General features: G+C 36.1%; 2 protein-coding genes across 10 annotated transcripts in view; one reads left to right on the forward strand and one right to left on the reverse strand.

The window, feature by feature from the left end:
- LOC125278215 (phosphodiesterase 4D interacting protein) overlaps nucleotides 1-4,943 on the forward strand; it is a 75,820-nt gene extending 70,877 nt beyond the window's left edge. For 8 of the 9 annotated variants that reach the window (XM_048207131.1, XM_048207133.1, XM_048207134.1 and 5 more), the window contains 4 exons: nucleotides 337-475; nucleotides 555-601; nucleotides 1,808-1,898; nucleotides 3,278-4,943. In XM_048207131.1, coding sequence (XP_048063088.1) covers nucleotides 337-475; nucleotides 555-601; nucleotides 1,808-1,898; nucleotides 3,278-3,468 — 468 coding nt within the window. In that variant the 3' untranslated portion in view covers nucleotides 3,469-4,943. The remainder of the gene's footprint in view (nucleotides 1-336; nucleotides 476-554; nucleotides 602-1,807; nucleotides 1,899-3,277) is intronic. The other variant, XM_048207129.1, reaches the window with a different exon arrangement.
- A 1,589-nt stretch (nucleotides 4,944-6,532) lies between these two features.
- On the reverse strand, nucleotides 6,533-20,141 carry slc25a24 (solute carrier family 25 member 24). The gene is made up of 10 exons (XM_048207144.1): nucleotides 19,688-20,141; nucleotides 18,497-18,623; nucleotides 15,509-15,596; nucleotides 14,541-14,652; nucleotides 12,480-12,638; nucleotides 11,967-12,119; nucleotides 11,292-11,399; nucleotides 10,925-11,092; nucleotides 7,596-7,746; nucleotides 6,533-7,513 (listed from the first exon to the last, which is right to left on the reverse strand). Exons 1-10 carry the CDS (start codon nucleotides 19,868-19,870, stop codon nucleotides 7,332-7,334), a joined length of 1,431 nt encoding a protein of 476 aa, XP_048063101.1. The 5' UTR covers nucleotides 19,871-20,141; the 3' UTR covers nucleotides 6,533-7,331.
- Nucleotides 20,142-21,336: the final 1,195 nt, after the last annotated feature.

Below are 21,336 nucleotides of genomic sequence, written 5' to 3' on the forward strand. Positions count from 1 at the left end.
AGATCCATTTTGAGGGTTATATTAGCTGTGTGAACTTTGTTTATGCTGTTTAAGGCAAGCGCGAGCTCCGGGGCGGGGGAGCACGAGATTTAAAGGGGCCGCGCAAGGAATCGCTGCATATATAATTATGGCTCAAAATAGGCAGTTAAAAAAATTAATTAAAAAAAATCTATGGGGTATTTTGAGCTGAAACTTCACAGACATTTAGGAGACACCTTAGACTTATATTACATATTTTAAAAAGACGTTCTATGGCACCTTTAATAAAAACCTAATTGAATGTCAGTTATTGGTGTAATGCTAAAAAAAGGTTTTTTTTTTAAATTGTTTGTGCAGGAGCAGTCTTTGAGAAAAGAGGTTGTCACACTGAGGCGCAAGTTGTCAGAGCAAGAGCAGCTTCTCAGGGACACAATGGAGAATCTAAGGACCTCCAGTCGCACTAAAGACAACATGGAGCAATTCATTGTCAATCAACGTGAGTGACTCTCTTCTATTTTCTCTTATCTTTGTTCGTGTTTGTTGTTCTTCTCTTCACTGTTTTTGTTTATTTACAGTGTCAAGAACGCGGGATGTGTTGAAACAGGCTCGCTCAAATCTAGAGGTGAGCTTTTTCTACCATTCATACATGCATCTCTTTTACAACCTCAAGAATGTTTCTTTTTGTAAAATGTTGGTCGCACATCCAAAGTGTAGCCCATTGGCTGCTGGCCAATAGAGGGCCTAAGGTGCTGCCCTCCCTGAACCACACACATACACAAAATAATAAGAATAATAACTATTATAAATAATCATATAAATTTGATATTGATATGATAGAAAATCATCTGTGCAAAATATATGCTTTCCCTATATGTCCCCTCTTCTTGTCCTCGTGTCTCAAGTTGAGCTCTGGGGCGATAATTGCCCACAGGAGACAGGTCTGTGTAGTACATTAGCAAATGCAAGTATTCAAGGTATGACATAAAATTTAGCCTATCAAGTGCCCTCAATTCTAATGCGAAAAGAGAGATTATTATATAGCCGCTATAGAGCCACTGCTAAAATCAGGACTAGGGGCTGGATAAAGCAAACCAGTGTCTTGCTAGTAAAGTTTTAATGGATGACGATTGTAATCAAGGTAAAGACATGAGCACATTTCAATATGGTTGAGTGTTTTCTAATGGATGCTCGCCAAAGAAGCATGTTTTTGAGGAGTTTGTGAGGGTCAGTGGCGTTTATGTACATTTGATCATCAGACACTCCAAGCACAGACACAAACACTCGCTCTGACAGAACTGTTCACTGATGCTGTCGACTCAGATCACTGTATTTTGTCGTGTTAAGTAATTCTGAATGGTTCTGTGTAGTGTATATATGCAGTCAAGTCAAGGTGGCGGCTGGTATCTCCATGTGGTCCTGTTTGGTATCACACATTGACTTGTAGTTATATATGAAAAAGCTCTAAACAAATGTAACATTCATTTTTTTCCTCAGTTTTTGCTGTTGCAGTGTATACATACATTGTGAAATTATTATTATAATTTTTTTATTTTTAAAGCTTGCAGAAAATAGCATCATAATGGGATGTTTGCTGAAATTGTCCAATAACTGCAGCCCTGCCTAGAAAATTTTCCACCAGCCACCACCGGTGTAGCCCAAATGGTTTTTCAGCATCTCAGCATAGTTTTTAGCTGTATAGATATTTTCGTCAAAGGAGCAAAACCAAAAATCAGACGATTGCTAGCTATTAAAGGCTCTATCTCCGGCTCTTTCTCACCGGGTTATTTTCCTTCTCCTCTGTATCTCTATGTCTTCTGAGTTATTCCAGAAGAATGAACTCAAGATTGCCTCTCTAGGCTGTACCCCTCTCCCTTCATCCTTCTATTCGGTCCCATCCACTCCTTCTTGGTCTGATAGAGGTACTGGTATAAGTGTGTGTTAGTGTGTATGTGTTTGTCTAGCAACACATGCATGCCTGACCCAATCTTGCGTAACCAGCATGAAGTGTCATCCAGCTTCTTTTTCCATCACTTTTTCAGGCAGCAAAAAAAAATTTTTTATCCAATCGAAATTTGTTCAGTTTTTTACGGAAGAGGATTAGGGCCAAGCAATAATAAAAAAATAAAACCATCTCAAGATTAAAGATGTTAAATTTTTGAGAAAAAACTTGTTAAATTTCGAGAAAAAAGTCGAGATAAAATGTTGAGAATAAAGTCATTAAATTACAAGAAAAAAGTTGTTAAATTACGAGAACAAATTCGTTAAATTATGAGAAAAACGAATTTGTTCTTGAAATGTAACGACTTTTTTTCTCGTAATTTAATTACTTTATTCTCAACATTTTATCTCGACTTTTTTCTCGAAATTTTACGAGTTTTTTTCTCGTAATTTAACGAGTTTATTCTCAACATTTTATCTCGACTTTTTTCTCGAAATTTAACTAGTTTTTTCTCGTAATTTAATGAGTTTATTCTCAACATTTTATTTTGACTTTTTTCTCGAAATTTAACAACTTTAATCTTGAGATGGTCTTATTTTTTTATTATTGCTTGGCCCTAATCCTCTTCCGTAGTTTTTTTTGTAGGCTAAACACATGAAATCTGATTTCTAGCTACCTGCTTATTAATATTTGCAGAAGTGACAGTAAAAATTTGGACATATATAAATGACAGTTCAAAAGTTTTTTTGTTTTTTGTTTTTGTTTTTTAACATTTTAAATGTCTTCTCTGTCACTTTTGATGTCCTTGCTGAATAAAAGTGTTGATTTCTTTAAATAATAATAAAAAAAAATCTAACTTTCTCCAAAATTTTGAATGGTTGTATAACTTGCAATTTGAATAGTGTCTAAAAGATTTCACCTGTAGTATGAATGAAGCTTGTATGTCACAAACAAAACACTATCAATCAGAAGTTTATTGTGGCATTATGGGTAAATAAAATGAATGGATCCAGTCATTTAGAAGGGAAATGATCATGTCAGTCAGGTCCTTCATATATATATATATATATATATATATATATATATATATATATATATATATATATATATATATTTTTAAAGCTCTTTCCATTTTTGTGCATAAGCTGAGGCTAGTTAGACCTGACAATAAAGTAATCATCACATAGTATGCTGCCCTCTCTTGGCTTGGAGGGAAACTACAGAACCAGTTTTTGTTTATTTGTTTGTGCGTAATCTGAATAAAAACATCACCTTTGCTTTGTCCTTCAATGGCACGGTGCATTATTAGTGATTTGTTATGTAACATTATAATGACTCTTCCTGTCACTCTTTGTTCAGGTGAGGTCTCAACAGCCTCCCTCAAATACGCCTCCTCTCTTGGTTGGAATTTCGTGACCCCTCATGCTCAGGATCAGCACAAAGTGATGACTGCCTCATGGCCGGCACAGGGGAGTGACAGACAGCGCCTCCTACAGGTGTCCTGCAGAACAGACTCCAGACTGAGTGCTGCTATCTCTCCCTGTCTCTGAGTGAATCAGTGTCATATTATTTCACCATAAAATGCATTAGATGTACTGGATTATGTGTAGATGTGTTATTCAGTTTTATTTGCTACATAAGAACCACCAAAAAGCTCTCAAAGTTGCTTTTAGTATTATAGACATTTGGATTGGCAATCCATGTCTTTAATCAAAGTAACATCTTTATGTTTGGTGTTAGGGTTTATATTGAACCAGCAACACAATTAATGTGCAATTATGATACTACTGTGCTGCCAGCCAGACCTGCTACACTGTAAATGAAAGTCACCCCAGGGACGAGCTGAAGAGCGATGGTGCAATAATCTTTCAGTCAGCCTGCTACTGTAGTCTTGAAATTGGAATATCCAAATACAAGATCTGTTTGTTTGTTCTCTGTTATTGCCAAAATTTTAGTCTGTTGCTTTTGATGAACTAACCTAATGTACATTTTTTTCCTTTTTATTTTTTACTGACCATCTTTTTTTTTTTCTTTTTTCTTTTTTTTTGACCTTTTTTCCTGTTTTATATAAATTCTCGTACTGGAGATTATTGATACTTTTTTTAAATCACTTTTTGGTTTTTGGTCCAAAACAAAAAAAAAAAGTGTTTTATATTCCTATTTGCTGTATCAGCTTTTCTTGATGGACCATTTTGCATTTGTTTTTTGTTTTGTTTTCATTTATTTGGTTTGTTTTTATTTTTCTTTTGTTTTCAGTTATTTGGTTTGTTTATTTTTCTTTTGTTTTGTTATTTTGTTTGTTTTTGTTTACTTTTTTGTTTGTTTGCTTTTTTTGTTTTAGATTTGCTATGTCTGTAAATTGTTTCCCTTGAGATCAAAAATACTAAAGTAAAATATTACCTCAAGTTAATAAGTTAACATTACAGAGTTAAATTATTATTGTGTTAGACACTGCAGACAATTTTGCAAATTGTACATTATGAGAGGCTGGTCATAACGCTACAAAACATGTGCATAGCTTTATTGCTCTATCTGTATGTGGATTTGAAAGAAAGCCTGTTGCTCTTGCATGAACCACCTAACTTTACGCTTCGCAGTATTTCAGTATTCCACAACAGTGCGAGAAGTCCTGGGGTTTCTGCTCTATATGTCAACTGAACTGGTGCCATTTTGTTTGTTCTGTATATTATGCGTTTATGAGAGTCCGGATTACTTCTGTCAATACATCAGGCATGGACACGTTATGATGAATTCCTGAGACAAAGGAGAGCCATGGGTCATTTCAGTTCAACCTGCACTCATTGTTTTATGACAATCAAATATTTCTCAGAGGATTGTAATTTTGGACTGTCAGTTGTTTAAAATAATGGTAGCAATGCAATTTGATTTTAAATTTCCCTTTGTAAATTAATGTACATTGAGTGAGGATTGTTAAAGAGAGTAAAATGCATGTGTATTTCAGGGAAAAGTGTGTGGAGGAAACTCTCAAAACCAAAAGGGACATTTTAATAAAAAGGGAATCATACATGTGTCTCATTGTATATTTATTTCTTATAATACTTTCTTGAGTTGTCTTATTGGCACACAACAATATTTTCCACCTCTTCATACAAATGTCCCATTTCTTAGGTTTTGGTTTTGTATTTAGACATTTTATCTATAGAAGCACTTTTCTCAATACATTAGTCTTAATAATACGTCTTTACACTAGCAGATGGCACAATAGAGCTGCTCCACAATAAAGGATTAGTTCACTTTCAAATGAAAATTAGCCCAAGCTTTACTCACCCTCAAGCCATCCTAGGTGTATATGACTTTCTTCTTTCTGATGAACACAACCAGAGTTATATTAATAAATATCCTGACACATCCGAGCTTTATAATGGCAGTCAACGGGCTGAAGAAAGTGCTTCAATCCACATCCATCCATCATAAACTTGGGGGGGATGTAGCATAAGCTTTTTGGAACTGCAAGAGTTTTAGACTTTTTTCGTATGTTAAATGCGGAAGGCGGTCTGGCGGAAGCTAGATATTTTACTTTATAACTAGGATGGCTTGAGGGTGAGTAAAGCTTGGGCTAATTTACATTTGAAAGTGAACTAATTCTTTAAAGGTGCTAAATAGGATGTTTTGTTTTATACATTTTTGCAATATTACTTGAAACTGTCTTTACTAACTGATAAAAGACTATTTATTAGGTGCACTGAAAGGAATAATATTAATATACATCATCTGTGCACCAGGTAGGGCCTTAAAAATATCAGCCAATCGTTTACGCGATCATCACATAAATGATTGGCCCTCTGGCTTGTCAATCACTGCCATGACGTTCCTTGTGAGAGATGTGCGCGGCTGCGCGCTCCAGTAACTTCCCACACTCTACAGGCGCTGCATGCAATGTTTTTGTCAGGAGACAGGAGTAACAACTGCAGATTATGAGTTACCTGTGGTGAGTCTGACAAAATGAATCCACTAACACGACACAGCGAATGCCGGTGGTAAACAAACACTCGTGTTCCAATACTCGTGCACGAGTTTTGGGAGGCGTTCCCTTGAAATGAGCTGTGAAGGAGGTGGGCTGTTCTTATGCATGCGCTCATTTCAAAAACTCACTAACAGTCTTTGGTTTCTCAGTCGACGAAAAGATCCTCTTTAGCACCTTTAAGTGATGCATTAAGTATATTTGCCACATCAGTAATGAGGAAGCAATCAAAAGCTTTCATCAGGAAGAATTCCTCTGTACTTTCCAGTATAATGTGTACTTTAGTACTTAACACCAGAGTACTCTTTAGGAAGTCTAATTGAATCCAAACGTAATCAAACGCACTGAGAAATCCAGCTTTTGCGTCAGAATTGTGTAAAAATGGTAATATTGTGAAATATTACAATTTAATGCATTTTAAAATAATTAATTCCTGTGATGGCAAAGCTGAATTCTAAGTAGCAATTACTCTAGTCTTCAATGTATAGAAAAAGTTAAGGATTCTTTAATGAATAAAAAGTTAAAAATAACAATGTATTTGTAATAGATAATCTGAACATTGTAACATTTTAAATTTCTTTACGGTCACTTTTGACAGTATCTGGTAAAATGTGCAATAAAACAAAACAAACTGTATTAAAATACAACCTTTAATATAAACAAGGGTTCCTGAAATATCCAAACATTGGGGATAAAAGGCAAGACAACTTAAAATTCTATTTCCAATGTATATATAGCTGAGAGGAAAAGGACCCACAGAGAAACTGAACCAATGATATAAGGCACATTTAGCTCTTTATGTCATGTGGGTTCCCATTTTGCATTGTTTCTCTGGTTCTTGTTTTACTGTGGATATTTAGCAGTTTTCACAGAACATATAGAAACACCGACTGACTGCAGTGTTTAAAGACTTGAATACGGCCCAACCTAATTCACTTAAAAAAATTTTACCCTGTATAATAAGGTACAATTACTTTATACAAGAAGGCAGATTTTCATGGTCTGTCTATGTATCTATCTATGTATCTATCCATGTATCTATCTATCTATCTATCTATGTATCTATCTATCTAGTGTAAAACAGAGACTGATACTGCATAGCATTATAGTGCATTGGCTCACAATGACTTCAGGTACTACATGACCACAACATGGTCACATGATAAAAATCATACAAACGGACACAATTTTATAATATTTCAGAAATTCATTAATTACATATAGGTACATTTATATATTTCAGTGTAAACATTAATTAGGTTGGGCCCAAATTCAATCCAAGACACCATCATGGTTTTTTCCAAGGTTGATATTTAAACACTTCGATTACTGAGCGAAACATTGTATCCCATCATGGAGGGTGTTTTCAAAGAGAGGAGTTTAAAAGTTGTGCGTGTAAAAACATGCAAGACTCTATCATACGAACATTCATCATTTTGAGATGCCTAATCCAGACCTCATATACTCATACACCACATAGCTGATGCTGACAGCTGGGATCACTTTCATGAAGTTGGGCAAGATCCCGCGGTATAGCCCGAAAAAGCCCTCCTTCTCCATGATCTTCTTCACTAACTTGGACATTGACACCTGCTCCGATCCCTCCAATGATGCTGGGAAGAATAAAAGGAAAACATTAAGTAAATCACAGTGCAAAGGCATTGATGAGGTATATATTCTGGCCTGAGTATTTACCCTGGGCCTGCATGCGTGTGCGGATCAGAGCGAGAGGGTAACTGGCCAACTGCCCGCATGTGCTGGAAATGGTCCCACAACCGACAAGAACCAGCACCCCTGGGTTAGCAGTGTCTTGAGCATAGCGAGACAACCAGGCGTTCTTCAAGGTCTGTAGAGAGAGAATGTATAAAATGATACAGCCATTTAACCACCATTTTCAATGTCCAGAAAGGTACTAAAGACATTGTTAAAATAGTCGACGTGACTACAGTGGTTCAACCTTAAAGGTGCCCTAGATCAGTGGTTCTCAAACTTTTTAGCGTGGAGTACCCCCTGAAGGTATTCCCATCCTTCTGCGTACCTCCTCTCTTCCACTTCGACTGTAGTCACACCTTTTCCATTAAGGGACAATATTTGCCCCCTAAATTGATTTTCCAGTGCATATTTTTACGTTTATGAATAACTTTATAAAATAAATAATGTTTTAAATAAAAAATGTTTAATAGAGAAATATGCAATGATGGTAAAACGAAGTGATACTTTTAAATATTAAACTAAAACTGCCAGTAGGTGGCAGCAAGTCACTGTTTTTGTGAGTGAGTCATCGAGTCATTCATTCAGTAACGAAGCAAGTGGCTCTGAATGAATCATTGAATCATTGACTCTCACGATTCGTTCAAATCCGCATTCGAGTGTTGTAGTTCTGCTCTGGTTTTCGTTAGAAATATTTTTTTCGTTGCAAAATAGAGTAAATACTGACAGTACTGTGTTTAAAATGTACGTTTTGTTTTTTGACCTGTTGTATAATAATGCACGTTTGCAGTCATGTGGATATTTGGGTACAATTGCATTCTTCCTCGTTATCATCATTAAATACAAGAACTCACACAAGGTATGTTTTTGTATTGAAGAAAGTTTGAGTCTTACATTGATATAAATCCACTATCTGTGTCTATATTTGTTCTTAATGCAAGTGCTAAATCCCCACTTTTACAAATAGGTGCATTGTCGAGAACGGCAGTAATTTAGCGCGATTTAAGGCAGCAGATTCGGCACGCAATCTATCATATGCATGCTGCTTGTGTGGATGCAGTCATTTTAGACTGCAAAACATGAGGTAATTTGATTAAACGTAATGGATTTACGGCATTTTGCCAGTTAGAAACACATGCTCGGTTTTAATATTAATTTAAGGTATGGTAGAGTTAAATTAACTACTCCGCATTTTATTCGCGTACCCCCTTTTGTCACCTCACGTACCCCCAGGTGTACGCGTACCCCAGTTTGAGAAACACTGCCCTAGATTATGTTTTTAAAAGATGTAATATAAGTCTAAGGTGTCCCCTGAATGTGTCTGTGAAGTTTCAGATCAAAATACCCCATAGATTTTTTTTTATCAATTTTTTTAACTGCCTATTTTGGGGCATCATTATAAACGCGCCGATTTTATGCTGCGGCCCCTTTAAATCCCGTGGTCCACGCCCACAGAGCTCGCGCTTGCCTTGAACAGTGCCTTAACAAAGTTTACACAGCTAATATAACCCTCAAAATGGGTCTTTACAAAGTGTTCGTCATGCATGCGGCATGCATGCGTCGGATTATGCGAGTATTGTATACTGTTATATTGTTTACTTCTGATTTTGAATGAGTTTGATAGTGCTCCGTGGCTAATGGCTAATGCTACACTGTTGGAGAGATTTATAAAGAATGAAGTTGTGTTTATGAATTATACAGACTGCAAGTGTTTAATAATGAAAATAACGACGGCTCTCTTGTCTCCGTGAATACAGTAAGAAACGATGGTAACTTTAACCACATTTAACAGTACATTAGCAACATGCTAACGAAACATTTATAAAGACAGTTTACAAATATCACTAAAAATATCATGTTATCATGGATCATGTCAGTTATTATTGCTCCATCTGCCATTTTTCACTATTGTTCTTGCTTGCTTACCTAGTCTGATGATTTGGTTGTGCACAGATCCAGACGTTAATACTGGCTGCCCTTGTGTAATGCCTTTCATAATGATAATGTTGGGACCGTGGGCTGGCCGTATTGGGGGCGTACATATTAATGATCCCGACTGTTACGTAACAGTCGGTGTTATGTTGAGATTCGCCTGTTCTTCGGAGGTCTTTTAAACAAATGAGATTTATATAAAAAGGAGGAAACAATGGAGTTTGAGACTCACTGTATGTCATTTCCATGTACTGAACTCTTGTTATTTAACAATGCCAAGATAAATTCAATTTTTCATTCAAGGGCACCTGTTAGGAAGCAATGAGAATGCTTTTTGTGAATGTGAATGTTCAGAATGCTGAGTCAGTATTGGCAGACGCTGTTCACATGAGCAGCACAACGCATGCATGTGATGCGGATGCAGGAACCGGCCGATAATGAGTCGGCGTTCTGACGTAAAACCTAAAACCGCTGAATGTAAACAAACAGTGTATGAGAATGACACAGAAGAGAAGATATTGTTGAATAAAGTCGTTATTTTGGTCTGGCAATATTGACCCAGCATTCTGAACATTCACATTTACAAAAGATATTCTCATCGCTTCTTAAAATTAAGGTTGAATCACTGCAGTCACGTCGACTGTTTTAATGATATCTTTAGTACCTTTCTGGACCTTGAAAGTGATAGTTAATTTGCTGTCTATGGACGAGTCATATACCTCTCAGATTTCATCAAAAACATCTTAATTTGTGTTCCAAAGATGAACGAAGGTCTTACAGGTTTGGAAATTACATGAGGGTGAGTAATTAATGACAGAATTTTCATTTTTGGGTGAACCTACCTTTAAATCATTTACTCACCCTCAAGTTGTTCCAAACCTGAATTAATTTCTTTGTACTGCTGAATGCAAAGGAAGATATTTTAAAGAAAGCTTGTAACCAGCCTACTTTGTGCCACCACTGACTTCCATAGTAGGAAAAAAAATACTATGGAAGTCAATGGTGGCCCAAAACGGCTGGGTTACAAACTTTCTTCAAATGATCTTCCTTTGTTTTCAACAGAACAAAGAAATGTATACAGGTTTGGAACAAGCTGAGGGTGAGTAAATGATGACAGTATTTTTGGGTGAACTATCCCTTTAATATATTTTTTTAAAAAGTGCCAAATCTATTAGAAAGTTCTTTTCATGTCCTTCATTAAGAGTCAACTATATTTATGCAAACATCTGCCACATTTCTCATGTCACAAACCTGAAAAACCTGAAAAACTTGTAAAATGCCCAGAGGTGTGAAAATATGAAACTGAAATATTCAGAAACTGGGTTTATAGTTTAACAATATAATCTTGAGGTATTTCACAGTGTTTCAGAGTTTGTACTCACCTCATAAACTGCTAAATCTATTCCAGCATATGGAAGAATTCCCAGGATATTGGGCACATAGCCTTTATAAAAGGCCTTCACTCCCTCCTTCTTCAGAATCTTCTTAGCACAGTCAAACATCCCAGAATACTGGCCAGTCTTCCTCAGAGTAAGTCTGGTCTTCATTACCTACAATTTAAAAGAGTTAAAACATTCTTTTTAAATAATACTATCATAATCATTTACCTGAAGATGGGTACCATGTGTCATTATTGCCACTGAGGGCTACAGTTCATTTTTATTGGGCAATGCTGGAGCCATGAGATATATCAAATAGAACCAAGAACATCATATAGAAAAATCAATTTCCATGGGTCTCATTTCTCACCTCCATTGGGTAGATGGCCGTTTGAGCGGTCGCCCCTGCAAGAGAGCCAGCAATTAACCTTTCATGTGACTGGATTTTCCCACCTTCTTTGGTCAGCAGCTTCTTATACTGTCAAAGCCCAACAAAAAACACATTATGCAAGACTGATTTAACGTGTGAAAGCTTGGCTACGCAAAACTGAGAAGGGTTTAAAACAATCTGTTCACTTTTCATTAGGTAAAGGAAATGCGATCTTCTCCATTGCAATTATCCTCTGTCCTCCACACCGGATTACCAGTTCAGGGTTTTGTGAATGACTGCTGTTAAAATAGCTCTCACTGACACACTGCTTGTGTAAGACACTTAAGCAATGTCACATAAGCATTTGGCCATCTTAATCACAGCTTTGTTGATATTTAATAAAACAGTTTCATAATCGACAAGTTTTCATTTTGAATGATTTTTGCACACAATATGGCTAGTTATTTTTGCTTATTCTTGCTTCACCAAGAAAAGTGATAAGATTGTGGCAAAGATAAATGCAAAAGTGGAAGTGGTTTTCAGTGTTTGTGGGTTTCTTGGCAACGTGGGTTTCTCATTGTCGCACTGGAAATCTAAACCAACAGATATATTCACTGAGCATCTGTCTCATCTGTAGTTCAGTATTATTTGTTCATTTAGAGGGGAGTTTCTCACCTGCTCATAAGCCATGAACTTGATTGCAGTTTCTGGGGCGATTTTTATGACGTTGACTCCATTACCCCTCCAAAGAGAGGCCACGCCCCCTTCTTTAATCATCTGCTTAAATCCACCCAACAGACTGATTTTGTTGGTTTTTGAGGAATGAACCTATGAAACGAATAGATTTACTGACTCATTACGCCATTCAAGTAAATATAAATACATTAAAGTCAATTACATTAAATATATTGTAATATTTCTCAGCCAGTTCAAATACCAGTTGATCATAATTTTTATTACCTCATAATAAAATTGTAATCACAGTCGTGTTGATACTCATTTGAATAACTGACATTTTACATACAATATGGCCAGTTTATTAGAATATTTATTCTCTGAAAATGATTTTTTATTACCTCACAGAATTGTATTTCTCAAGTAAATGTATCTTGTTTTATGGATGTGTACACATTTTACTAGAAATAATACTAATTGATAAGGAAAAATTATGAAAAATCTGAACTGCACCTGCATGAAGACTTTCATTCTGTCCAGGGGGGCGGTGCCTGTTCGAGAGACCGCCCCTGCCACGGCCCCAGCAACAAGCTGCCTCCACCAGATACCAGTTGTCTTCTCTTCCTCAGTGAACTCATCTGGAATGGTTAGGCTGTCACCTATATCCAACACCTAGCACACAATAGAGGTGAAGTTAGTTCCTAACCAGTTATACTGCACAGCAACTTACCAAACCATACTGAATGCTACATGTGACTTATGTTTGAGCACTGAGAAAAAAAGTTTCTTTGTCTTAGTGTTGGATTAAATTATGAAATCAATATTCTGATACCATTTTGTGACTGGTCATATACAGTGACATGCAAAGAATATGAAAATAGGCGACCATCCAATATAAGAGTTTATGTGTGAAAGCTGCAGTGGTAAGCAGAATGTACATGGGCCTCATTGCTGGACCAACTCTGACCTTTAACCTTTCACAATGCACGGCTACTGACTCCCTGAAGATTTATCATTCGTAAGAGACAACAGTCAAAATAACCCCCAAAATACTGAAGGGGGTTCATTTGTAATGTTATTTTACACTTACCACACATCTAATTCATAACACATATCCCAACCTGTATCTAATTACAACCTAGGTCCTAATCCAAGTTAGTGCAATCTAATGTCATCAACACCATCATCTTATGTAAGATAGTATTGCATCACAGACTTTATTAAAGGGATAGTTCACCCAAAAAAAATGAAAATTACATCATCATTTACTCACCTTCATGTCATTCCAAACTTGTATTACTTTCTTTTTTCTGCAAAACACAAAGGAAGATATTTTGAAGTATGTTGGTAACCAATCCATTGACTTCCATTGTATTTTTTGTCCATATAATGGTCAAATACGAATAGTGAATGGAAACTGAAACTGTTTGGTTACCACCATCCTTCAAAATTTCATCTTTTACATTCCACAGAAGAAAGAAAATCATAAATATTTGGAATGACACATGAATAAATGACTAATGTTTAAGTACCTTCTTAATGTTTGACAACCTTTAAATATTTTTTGTTAACTATGCCATTATGAATGGGTTTTAAAGGAATTAAACTATTTAGAAATGAAAAATAGCTCAAACGAATATATTATATCATAATATGGAGGCTATAGCTCAATAGGCTAAAGCTACTTTGGCCTCTATGAAATAATGTGGATCAGAGGACCTACCATATCTACATCCATCACATATACAGCTTCTTCATCCTCAAAATCAATGATGAGCCATTCCCTCTTGTGCTCCTGCAGCAAAGCCATGCTGACCCTCTGCTGCCAGCTCGTCTGATACCAACCGTAGATGCTAACAACTCCAACGAAGACCTATTGCTTTACCTGCTCTCCTCACAATCGCTCCTTCATCTCTGCCCAGCCTCACTGCACTTTCATCAGTCCTGAAGTCAGATGACGAGCACATCCCGGGATAATCCCAGTGCAGGACAGTCTTAAATTAGCTTTGCTGCAATTGGTTGTAACAACTCTCATTATACCTGCACTGCTCAAAAATCCATGTGATTCAGGGTGATTTTTGCCCTTCACTTATTTTAAATCTTAAATCAACCCAAAAAGATTTTAGTTAAAAGAAGTGGACATTTCATTGTTATTTAAAAACAACATAAGCCTGTGATTTGTCCTCATTTATATAATAAACGTGTGCGTGCAAGAGATGCTAAGATGTCTTGCACATTTAAAATTAGTATTAGTGTGACTTTCGTTAACATTTGACACTTAATCAGTTAAGAGACTCCTTATCCTTCCTGCTCTCAACACTTTTCTCACGATTTCTCAATCCTGTCCACTGACGGAGGGATATAAATGGCTGGCCAAGCTGATTACAGGGCTACCCAACTGTGTGCCTGACTAGACAACTGACTGGCCGTCTGACCAGCCGATGACATGTGACCATTTGAATGCACAAAGCTGGGTCATCACCATAGCATTTAGTGTTCATCATAACTGATGACCTGCTTCAAATCAGATGGTAATGGATTTATGTAATATCTGAGTTCTTTTGTGGAACTTACAGTGGAGTGTTTCCAGTAGCGTATGATTTCCTGAAGGTTATCCGCTGGGTTGAAGAGGAAATGCTCCCTCCATTCATTCCAATCCACAGTCATAGTTCCATCCACATCAATACTGGAAGACAAAGGTCAAATTAGAGAGGACAAGTAGGTCTGGAGAACAATGTTCTATGTGATAAAGTTACCAGCTTAAAGGGTGAATCAATTGAAATTGTCAATGAAATGGACAATGAAAAGGTCTTATTTCAGCATATATATCTATATCTATCTAGCTATATCCATCCATCTAAATCTATATATATATATATATATATATATATATATATATATATATATTTTATATATATATATTATTATTATTATTATTATTATTATTATATTATATTATATTATATTATATTATATTATATTATATATATATATATATATATATATATATATATATATATATATATATATATATATATATACATTATTTTTGAGAGATCGCTATACTTGTATGTTTTTCATAAGTCTCACACTTTTTGTCCCCTTTCAAATCATTACTAAACTTTTTTTCCTGCATGCTAATCATAGATTTTCCCAAGAAACTCTGCCATTGTCTGCAATACTTTATCACGAACTAACTAGACTGACCATGAGCATTTCACAAGCAGTGACTTAACACAAGCATGTTGTGGACTTCACAAATCACTGACAACACAAATGTGTTGCAAAAACATACGTAAATGTTTAAAGGTAACTTTAAGTAAACTATCACTTTATCACTGCATAAAAGCAACTAAAATTTGTATCAGGTGTGTAATATTTAGCATTAAAGTGAGAGGAATCTGTGTCCGGTGAATTATAGTCTGCATTGCTAAAAATTAAATGATGTCTCGGACAAATTTTGATCATGGTATGAACAGACCGAATTTTCGTTTCACATTTTTTTTTATTTCGTTCTTGGTGAGAATAGGCCTTAGGAGTACCTGTGGAGGATCTTCTCTGCATCTTGATCTGACAAGTTTATGCCAATGTCTTTAAGTGACTGCTGAATCTCTTTGGCATCAATGCGACCTGCATACACAAATAATGTTGTTAATTAATGTTTATTTTGGGATAAACATCAAGTTTTTTAATTTGACTCTAAATTAGATTTTGATCACTGGATGTAAAGTCGAATCAAATTTATTTCTATAGCACTTTTCACAATACACATTGTTTCAAAGCAGCTTTACAGAAAGTCATACTGTTAAGTCTGTATAATGCCTTAAAGGTGCACTCAAAACAAAGGTGTAGCTTGATGACGCCAAGTTTGAGCGCGGAATCTTGGGACATGTGGTCTTCATCTCAACAGCCGGTGGAAAAGAAATGGGATAGGACTCGGGAACAAATCATGTTCATGGATGCGATTATTAACGTTATTATAGTATGAAGCAGAGCAGGACCGTGTGTTGTGGGAGCTGAACGAGGCCGCTGGAGCGATTGCGAGCAGCAGAACTTTTATTATGCCACAGTCGTCAGCGTTGCTTCCGTTTTTCCGGTCATGAGTATGAGGTAACGCAGCTCTGTTTATCATGTTAGATACATTTGAGAGTGGTGAAAATGATGTTATAACGTTACTCTGTGCGTTCGCTCGGCGGCTGCTGTGAGACACTTGTTTGAGACACACTGCAGTAAGATAGATCAATATTATAATATCATATTAAATGCTGGATGGCTTGTGATGATAAATGCCATGCAATTAATTTTAAAACGTATTCTATGATGGAGAAAATTCTGTATTACTCTTACTAAAAATAAAGCTGCATCCGATTATGCTATGTTAGCTACTTCACAAAATAGTGTTTTTCTCTGAAGCATGGTAAAGCATGGTACTCGCAAATAAATCAAGAAAATTAGATTTAAACAATGAGACTAAACGTCTTGGACTATATAACAATAATTAGTCTTCTGTCTATATATATATATATATATATATACAGGGAGTGCAGAATTATTAGGCAAGTTGATTTTCTGATCATATTTTTTTCCCAAGCACATTTTACCAATTCCAATCCACATCAATCTTAATAACTACTATTAATATTGTTTTTAATCATTTATAAGTGATATATAATTGTTCATGAAGGCTGGAAATGAAAAATGCCTTATATTCAGGTGTGCAGAATTATTAGGCAAGTTTTCTTTTACAGGCAAAATGAGCCAAAAAAGAGATTTAACTCAGACTGAAAAGTCAAAAATTATTAAATACTCATGAGAAGGACGCAATACTAATGCAATACTAGAAATTGCAAAGTTAAAGCATGACCAAGGGACAGCAAAATGCTCATTGGGTCAGCGGGGTCAGACAAAAACAGGTGGAAAAGAAAAGACACGTTAACTGCAAAATAATTAAGAATTATGTGTGAAACCATCAGGAACCCTTTAGTCTCCAGCGCCACCATTTTCCAGAACTGCAACCTACCTGGAGTCTCCAGAAGTGCAAGGTCTCAGGATCTCAGAGACTTAGGTTAGCTAAAGAATCCTAAAAAATGACCCGCACTTGATAAGAATCACAAGCTGAAGTGTTATAAAATACATGAAGACTGGGTTTTATAGGCCTTATAAACCGACAGCTTGAGAGTGACTCCTGAAGGACCAGCACCACATCCTCTTGTACCACTGTTTGAAGAATTTATCTTCCAGAATCTGGCAGTAAGTTTTGGAAGATCATTTTTAGTCCATCTCTGCAAGACAGACATTTCAGGATAAGAGATGGACTAAAAGTGAACTCAAACACCTTACTGCCAGATTCTGGATAAATTCTTCAAACAGTGGTACAAGAGGATGTGGTGCTGGTCCATCAGGAGTCATTCTCAAGCTGTCTGTCTATAAGCCCTATTAAAACCCAGTCTTCATGTATTTTATAACACTTCAGCTTGTGATTCTTATCAAGTGCAGGTCATTTTTTAGGATTCTTTAGCTAACCTAAGTCTCTGAGATCCTAACACCTTGCACTTCTGGAGACTCCAGGTAGGTTGCAGCTCTGGAAAATGGTGGCGCTGGAGACTAAAGGGTTCCTGATGGTTTCACACTTAATTCTTCACCTTAATTCTTAATTATTTTGCAGTTAACATGTGTCTTTTCTTTTCCACCTGTTTTTGTCTGACCCCGCTGACCCAATGAGCATTTTGCTGTCCCTTGGCCATGCTTTAACTTTGCAATTTCTAGTATTGCATTAGTATTGCGTCCTTCTCATGAGCATTTAATAATTTTTGACTTTTCAGTCTGAGTTAAATCTCTTTTTTGGCTCATTTTGCCTGTAAAAGAAAACTTGCCTAATAATTCTGCACACCTGAATATAAGGCACTTTTCATTTCCAGCCTTCATGAACAATTATATATCACTTATAAATGATTAAAAACAATATTAATAGTAGTTATTAAGATTGATGTGGATTGGAATTGGTAAAATGTGCTTGGGAAAAAAATATGATCAGAAAATCAACTTGCCTAATAATTCTGCACTCCCTGTATATATATATATATCAAAACAGTTGTTCCCTTGTCTATTAAAACATGTAATATATTAAAGCGTCTTTGGTGTTTCCATGGTTTCTACAAAATAAAACCGGAAACCAAGGGTAACGTGGGTATGACGCAATTAACAGACTCCTCACACGTCCTGGAGCCTTGGTTAAAATTTCAATTTTCTCACGATTTACAAATAGTTGCAAACATTTGGGATGTTGTAAGTACTCAAGTGAACAAAATATATAACACTGGCCTAGAGGTTTTTGGATATTTTACTGCAAAATTCTTACATATTGCACATTTAATGCTTTAACATGATTTTAGGGCTGGGTGAGATTACAATATATAAAAACAATGGTATAAATAATCCCATGAATTTAATAGTTAAAATAGTCTGAATGTGCTTCAAAATTAGTCCTCAAAGAAGGAGAGCAAAAAACATACAGTATAGTTTAATCTTACCATCCTCATTTTTATCCAGACTCTTAAAGGTCAATTTGAGTTTTTTCTCATGTTCTTTCAGATACTTTGAAAACTCCTCAAAGTCCAGCCCCTCATCCTTATCAGTGTCTCCAGAGGAAACAATTTTCTGTAGGAGAAAAACACAGTAGCACAGTCCATGAGGATCCTGGAAAATGCCAATCACTGAGTACAAGAAACTCCGTACTGTATCTGTAACAAAATATACAAAACAAACTTTTTTCTTTGAACACTGTATAGATTCTGTTGAAGATCTATACCCTATGGAAACAATGATATCTCAACCTTATGCTAGATAACATTTTTTTTGCTAATTTACTCCTCATTTTCATATTCAAACTGACAAACCTGGCTTGACATCAATGTGGGCTTTAAAAACACTGCCACCCATTGTTGTCATTTAGGTGCAATTATAGACTTCTACACACTTCAGTATAATGCAGAAATACAGGTAATACAAATCAAATGAGCAACAAATTATCACTCAAAACCCAATGTATGTGACCTGATGAGTTTGCTGGCACGCTCTCTGTCTTTGAACTTTGAAACAGTGAGACTCATTTGCTTAGGCGAGGTGGGGTTATATCATCTGTCTCAGGTGTAAGGAATGTCAAGGGATAATGGAATGTGGATTTATATGAGCAGTACAGGAGTGTCTTTACCCACCCTTTTGCTTTAAGTGCACGTCCTGGCAAAGGACAGGAAATGGCATAACCTATATGTGATTTGAAAACCCTATTTGAAAGGAATTCCTAATTGGGGGAATGTTTAGTCAAAATGCTATTACCTACAGTAGTCAAAGTTTGGTGACTACTTCTATGAGCCATAAATCTTAAAAAAAAAATGCATGACTACATTTTCTCCGATCTGCGAATAGTATCAAATATTACTAGAAGAGGAAGAAGAGGAGGATGTGGGCTGGTACTAAATGCATCATTTCCCATCTTTTGTTTGAACTACATCTGCTAGTATTTTCTATTAAGGGTTCAGCATGTAACAAAATGGTGGAGTTTTCTTAGTAGTAAATTTCCCTGGCACGCGAACAATGCATCTGAACAGCCTGTCAGCGTGGTTTATTGGTTTATGTGGTTTATACTGCATTCAATACGCAGATCTCTACCAACAGAAGTGAGTCAACAACAGAAATGCAATGAGCCAGTGAACTGGAATTACCTGCGCTTCTCCTTTCCCCATAGAAAAGCCCATAGCAGCCAGGCCCGTCTTGAGCTCAGAAACGTCCACTTTCCCATCTTTATTAACATCCAACTTCTCAAACAACTCAGCGAAACTTTTCGCGCTGTCCTCCTCCAAACAATGCGACTCCGTGAACACGAATTTCCTTATAAGCTGATACATGATGAACTGCGATATTTATACTGTATATTTTTTCCGCAAGAGATCCAAAGATTGCAGGGAAACTGCGGAAGAACAACAGATGTTGCCTGGCACTGGAGAAAACAGACCCTCCCTAAACGTCTTGCCCCACTATCGTATCGTCAGACTATCGTAGTCATTCTTTTATTGCCACTATCTCTTGACACTCAACAATGTATTATTAATATGTAGGCGTCTGACTGAGCTAAGAAGGAGGGACTAGTATTACTGGGTTATTTGCCCGCGGTGCCTCCTCATTTTAGACGGACACACCCAAATGTACACGAGCTCAAGCCACTGAAGCCAGCCAGTTTGATTCACTGTCAAGAATTACTTAACAGAGGTTACATTTAGTAATTCATGCTCAACTTCTCATTTTTCATAGCACTATGGGCTGTAATGCATCCTAGATAAAAAAAAAAAATACGGATTATATATATATATATATATATATATATATATATATATATATATATATATATATATATATATATATATACATATATATAAAATTGTTGTTATTATTATGTGCAACAATGCATAATTAGTTTAGGGTTGCACAGCTGTTGAAACAAATCCCCAGATCAACCTAAATATAGCAAGTTACTACAGTGGTCAGATATGAATGGGGTAAATATGGCTTCAAAAGACTGCATAGCGATTATTATAATTGCAGTACAAGTTTCAGTTATCACTTAGGACACTTAGGACAGCCATAATAGTAGATGATGGCCAGAGGCAATTTTGAAACATTCATGATACTATACCAAAGTCCTTATACATTACTCTATTACAATAACACTTTTATTATGTTCATAACAATCGCTAACTGTATTTTTCTGACAATAAGTTTCAATTTATTATATATTACAAGATTTATATTACACAAATAGCCTCCTTAATAGACAAAATATATTACTACAGAGATCATTTGAACACTAGAGGTCCTCCTCTGAACTGCTGTAGCAACAGTGTTGCCAGATCTCGCGAGACAAAGAAGCAACCAGGCCTGTGAAAACAAGCCCAAAACAAGCGACTTTTTCTACGGATTCAATGATTGATTAGCCTATATGTATTTATTTATTGTAAACTTTATTATTAAGTGAAGTAAACATTTAGCTGGCAAGATATATGAGCGCATGTTTTATCCGCCGATCAGATGCGCGTCAAAGTTGTGTTCGTTACTATAGCAACAGTAGAATCCGGGTACAGTGTGTTTCAGAATCAATCATTGTAAAAAGAACTTTTATGTCGTGATCACGAGAAAAAACTCTGCTGTCTCCTGTGTGTATGGGGAAAGGGGAGGGACAGAGAGAACCGGCTAGACAAACTCCTACATTTAAATAACATATAGAAAATATCTGCTTGACAACTTATTATGGAGCTGGGGGATCAAGCCCAAATAAGCAACTACACTTTAGAAACAAGCCCAAAAAAACGCGACCCGC

This window comes from Megalobrama amblycephala, linkage group LG11 (genome assembly GCF_018812025.1).
Source record: "Megalobrama amblycephala isolate DHTTF-2021 linkage group LG11, ASM1881202v1, whole genome shotgun sequence".
Taxonomy (NCBI): Eukaryota; Metazoa; Chordata; class Actinopteri; order Cypriniformes; family Xenocyprididae; genus Megalobrama; species Megalobrama amblycephala.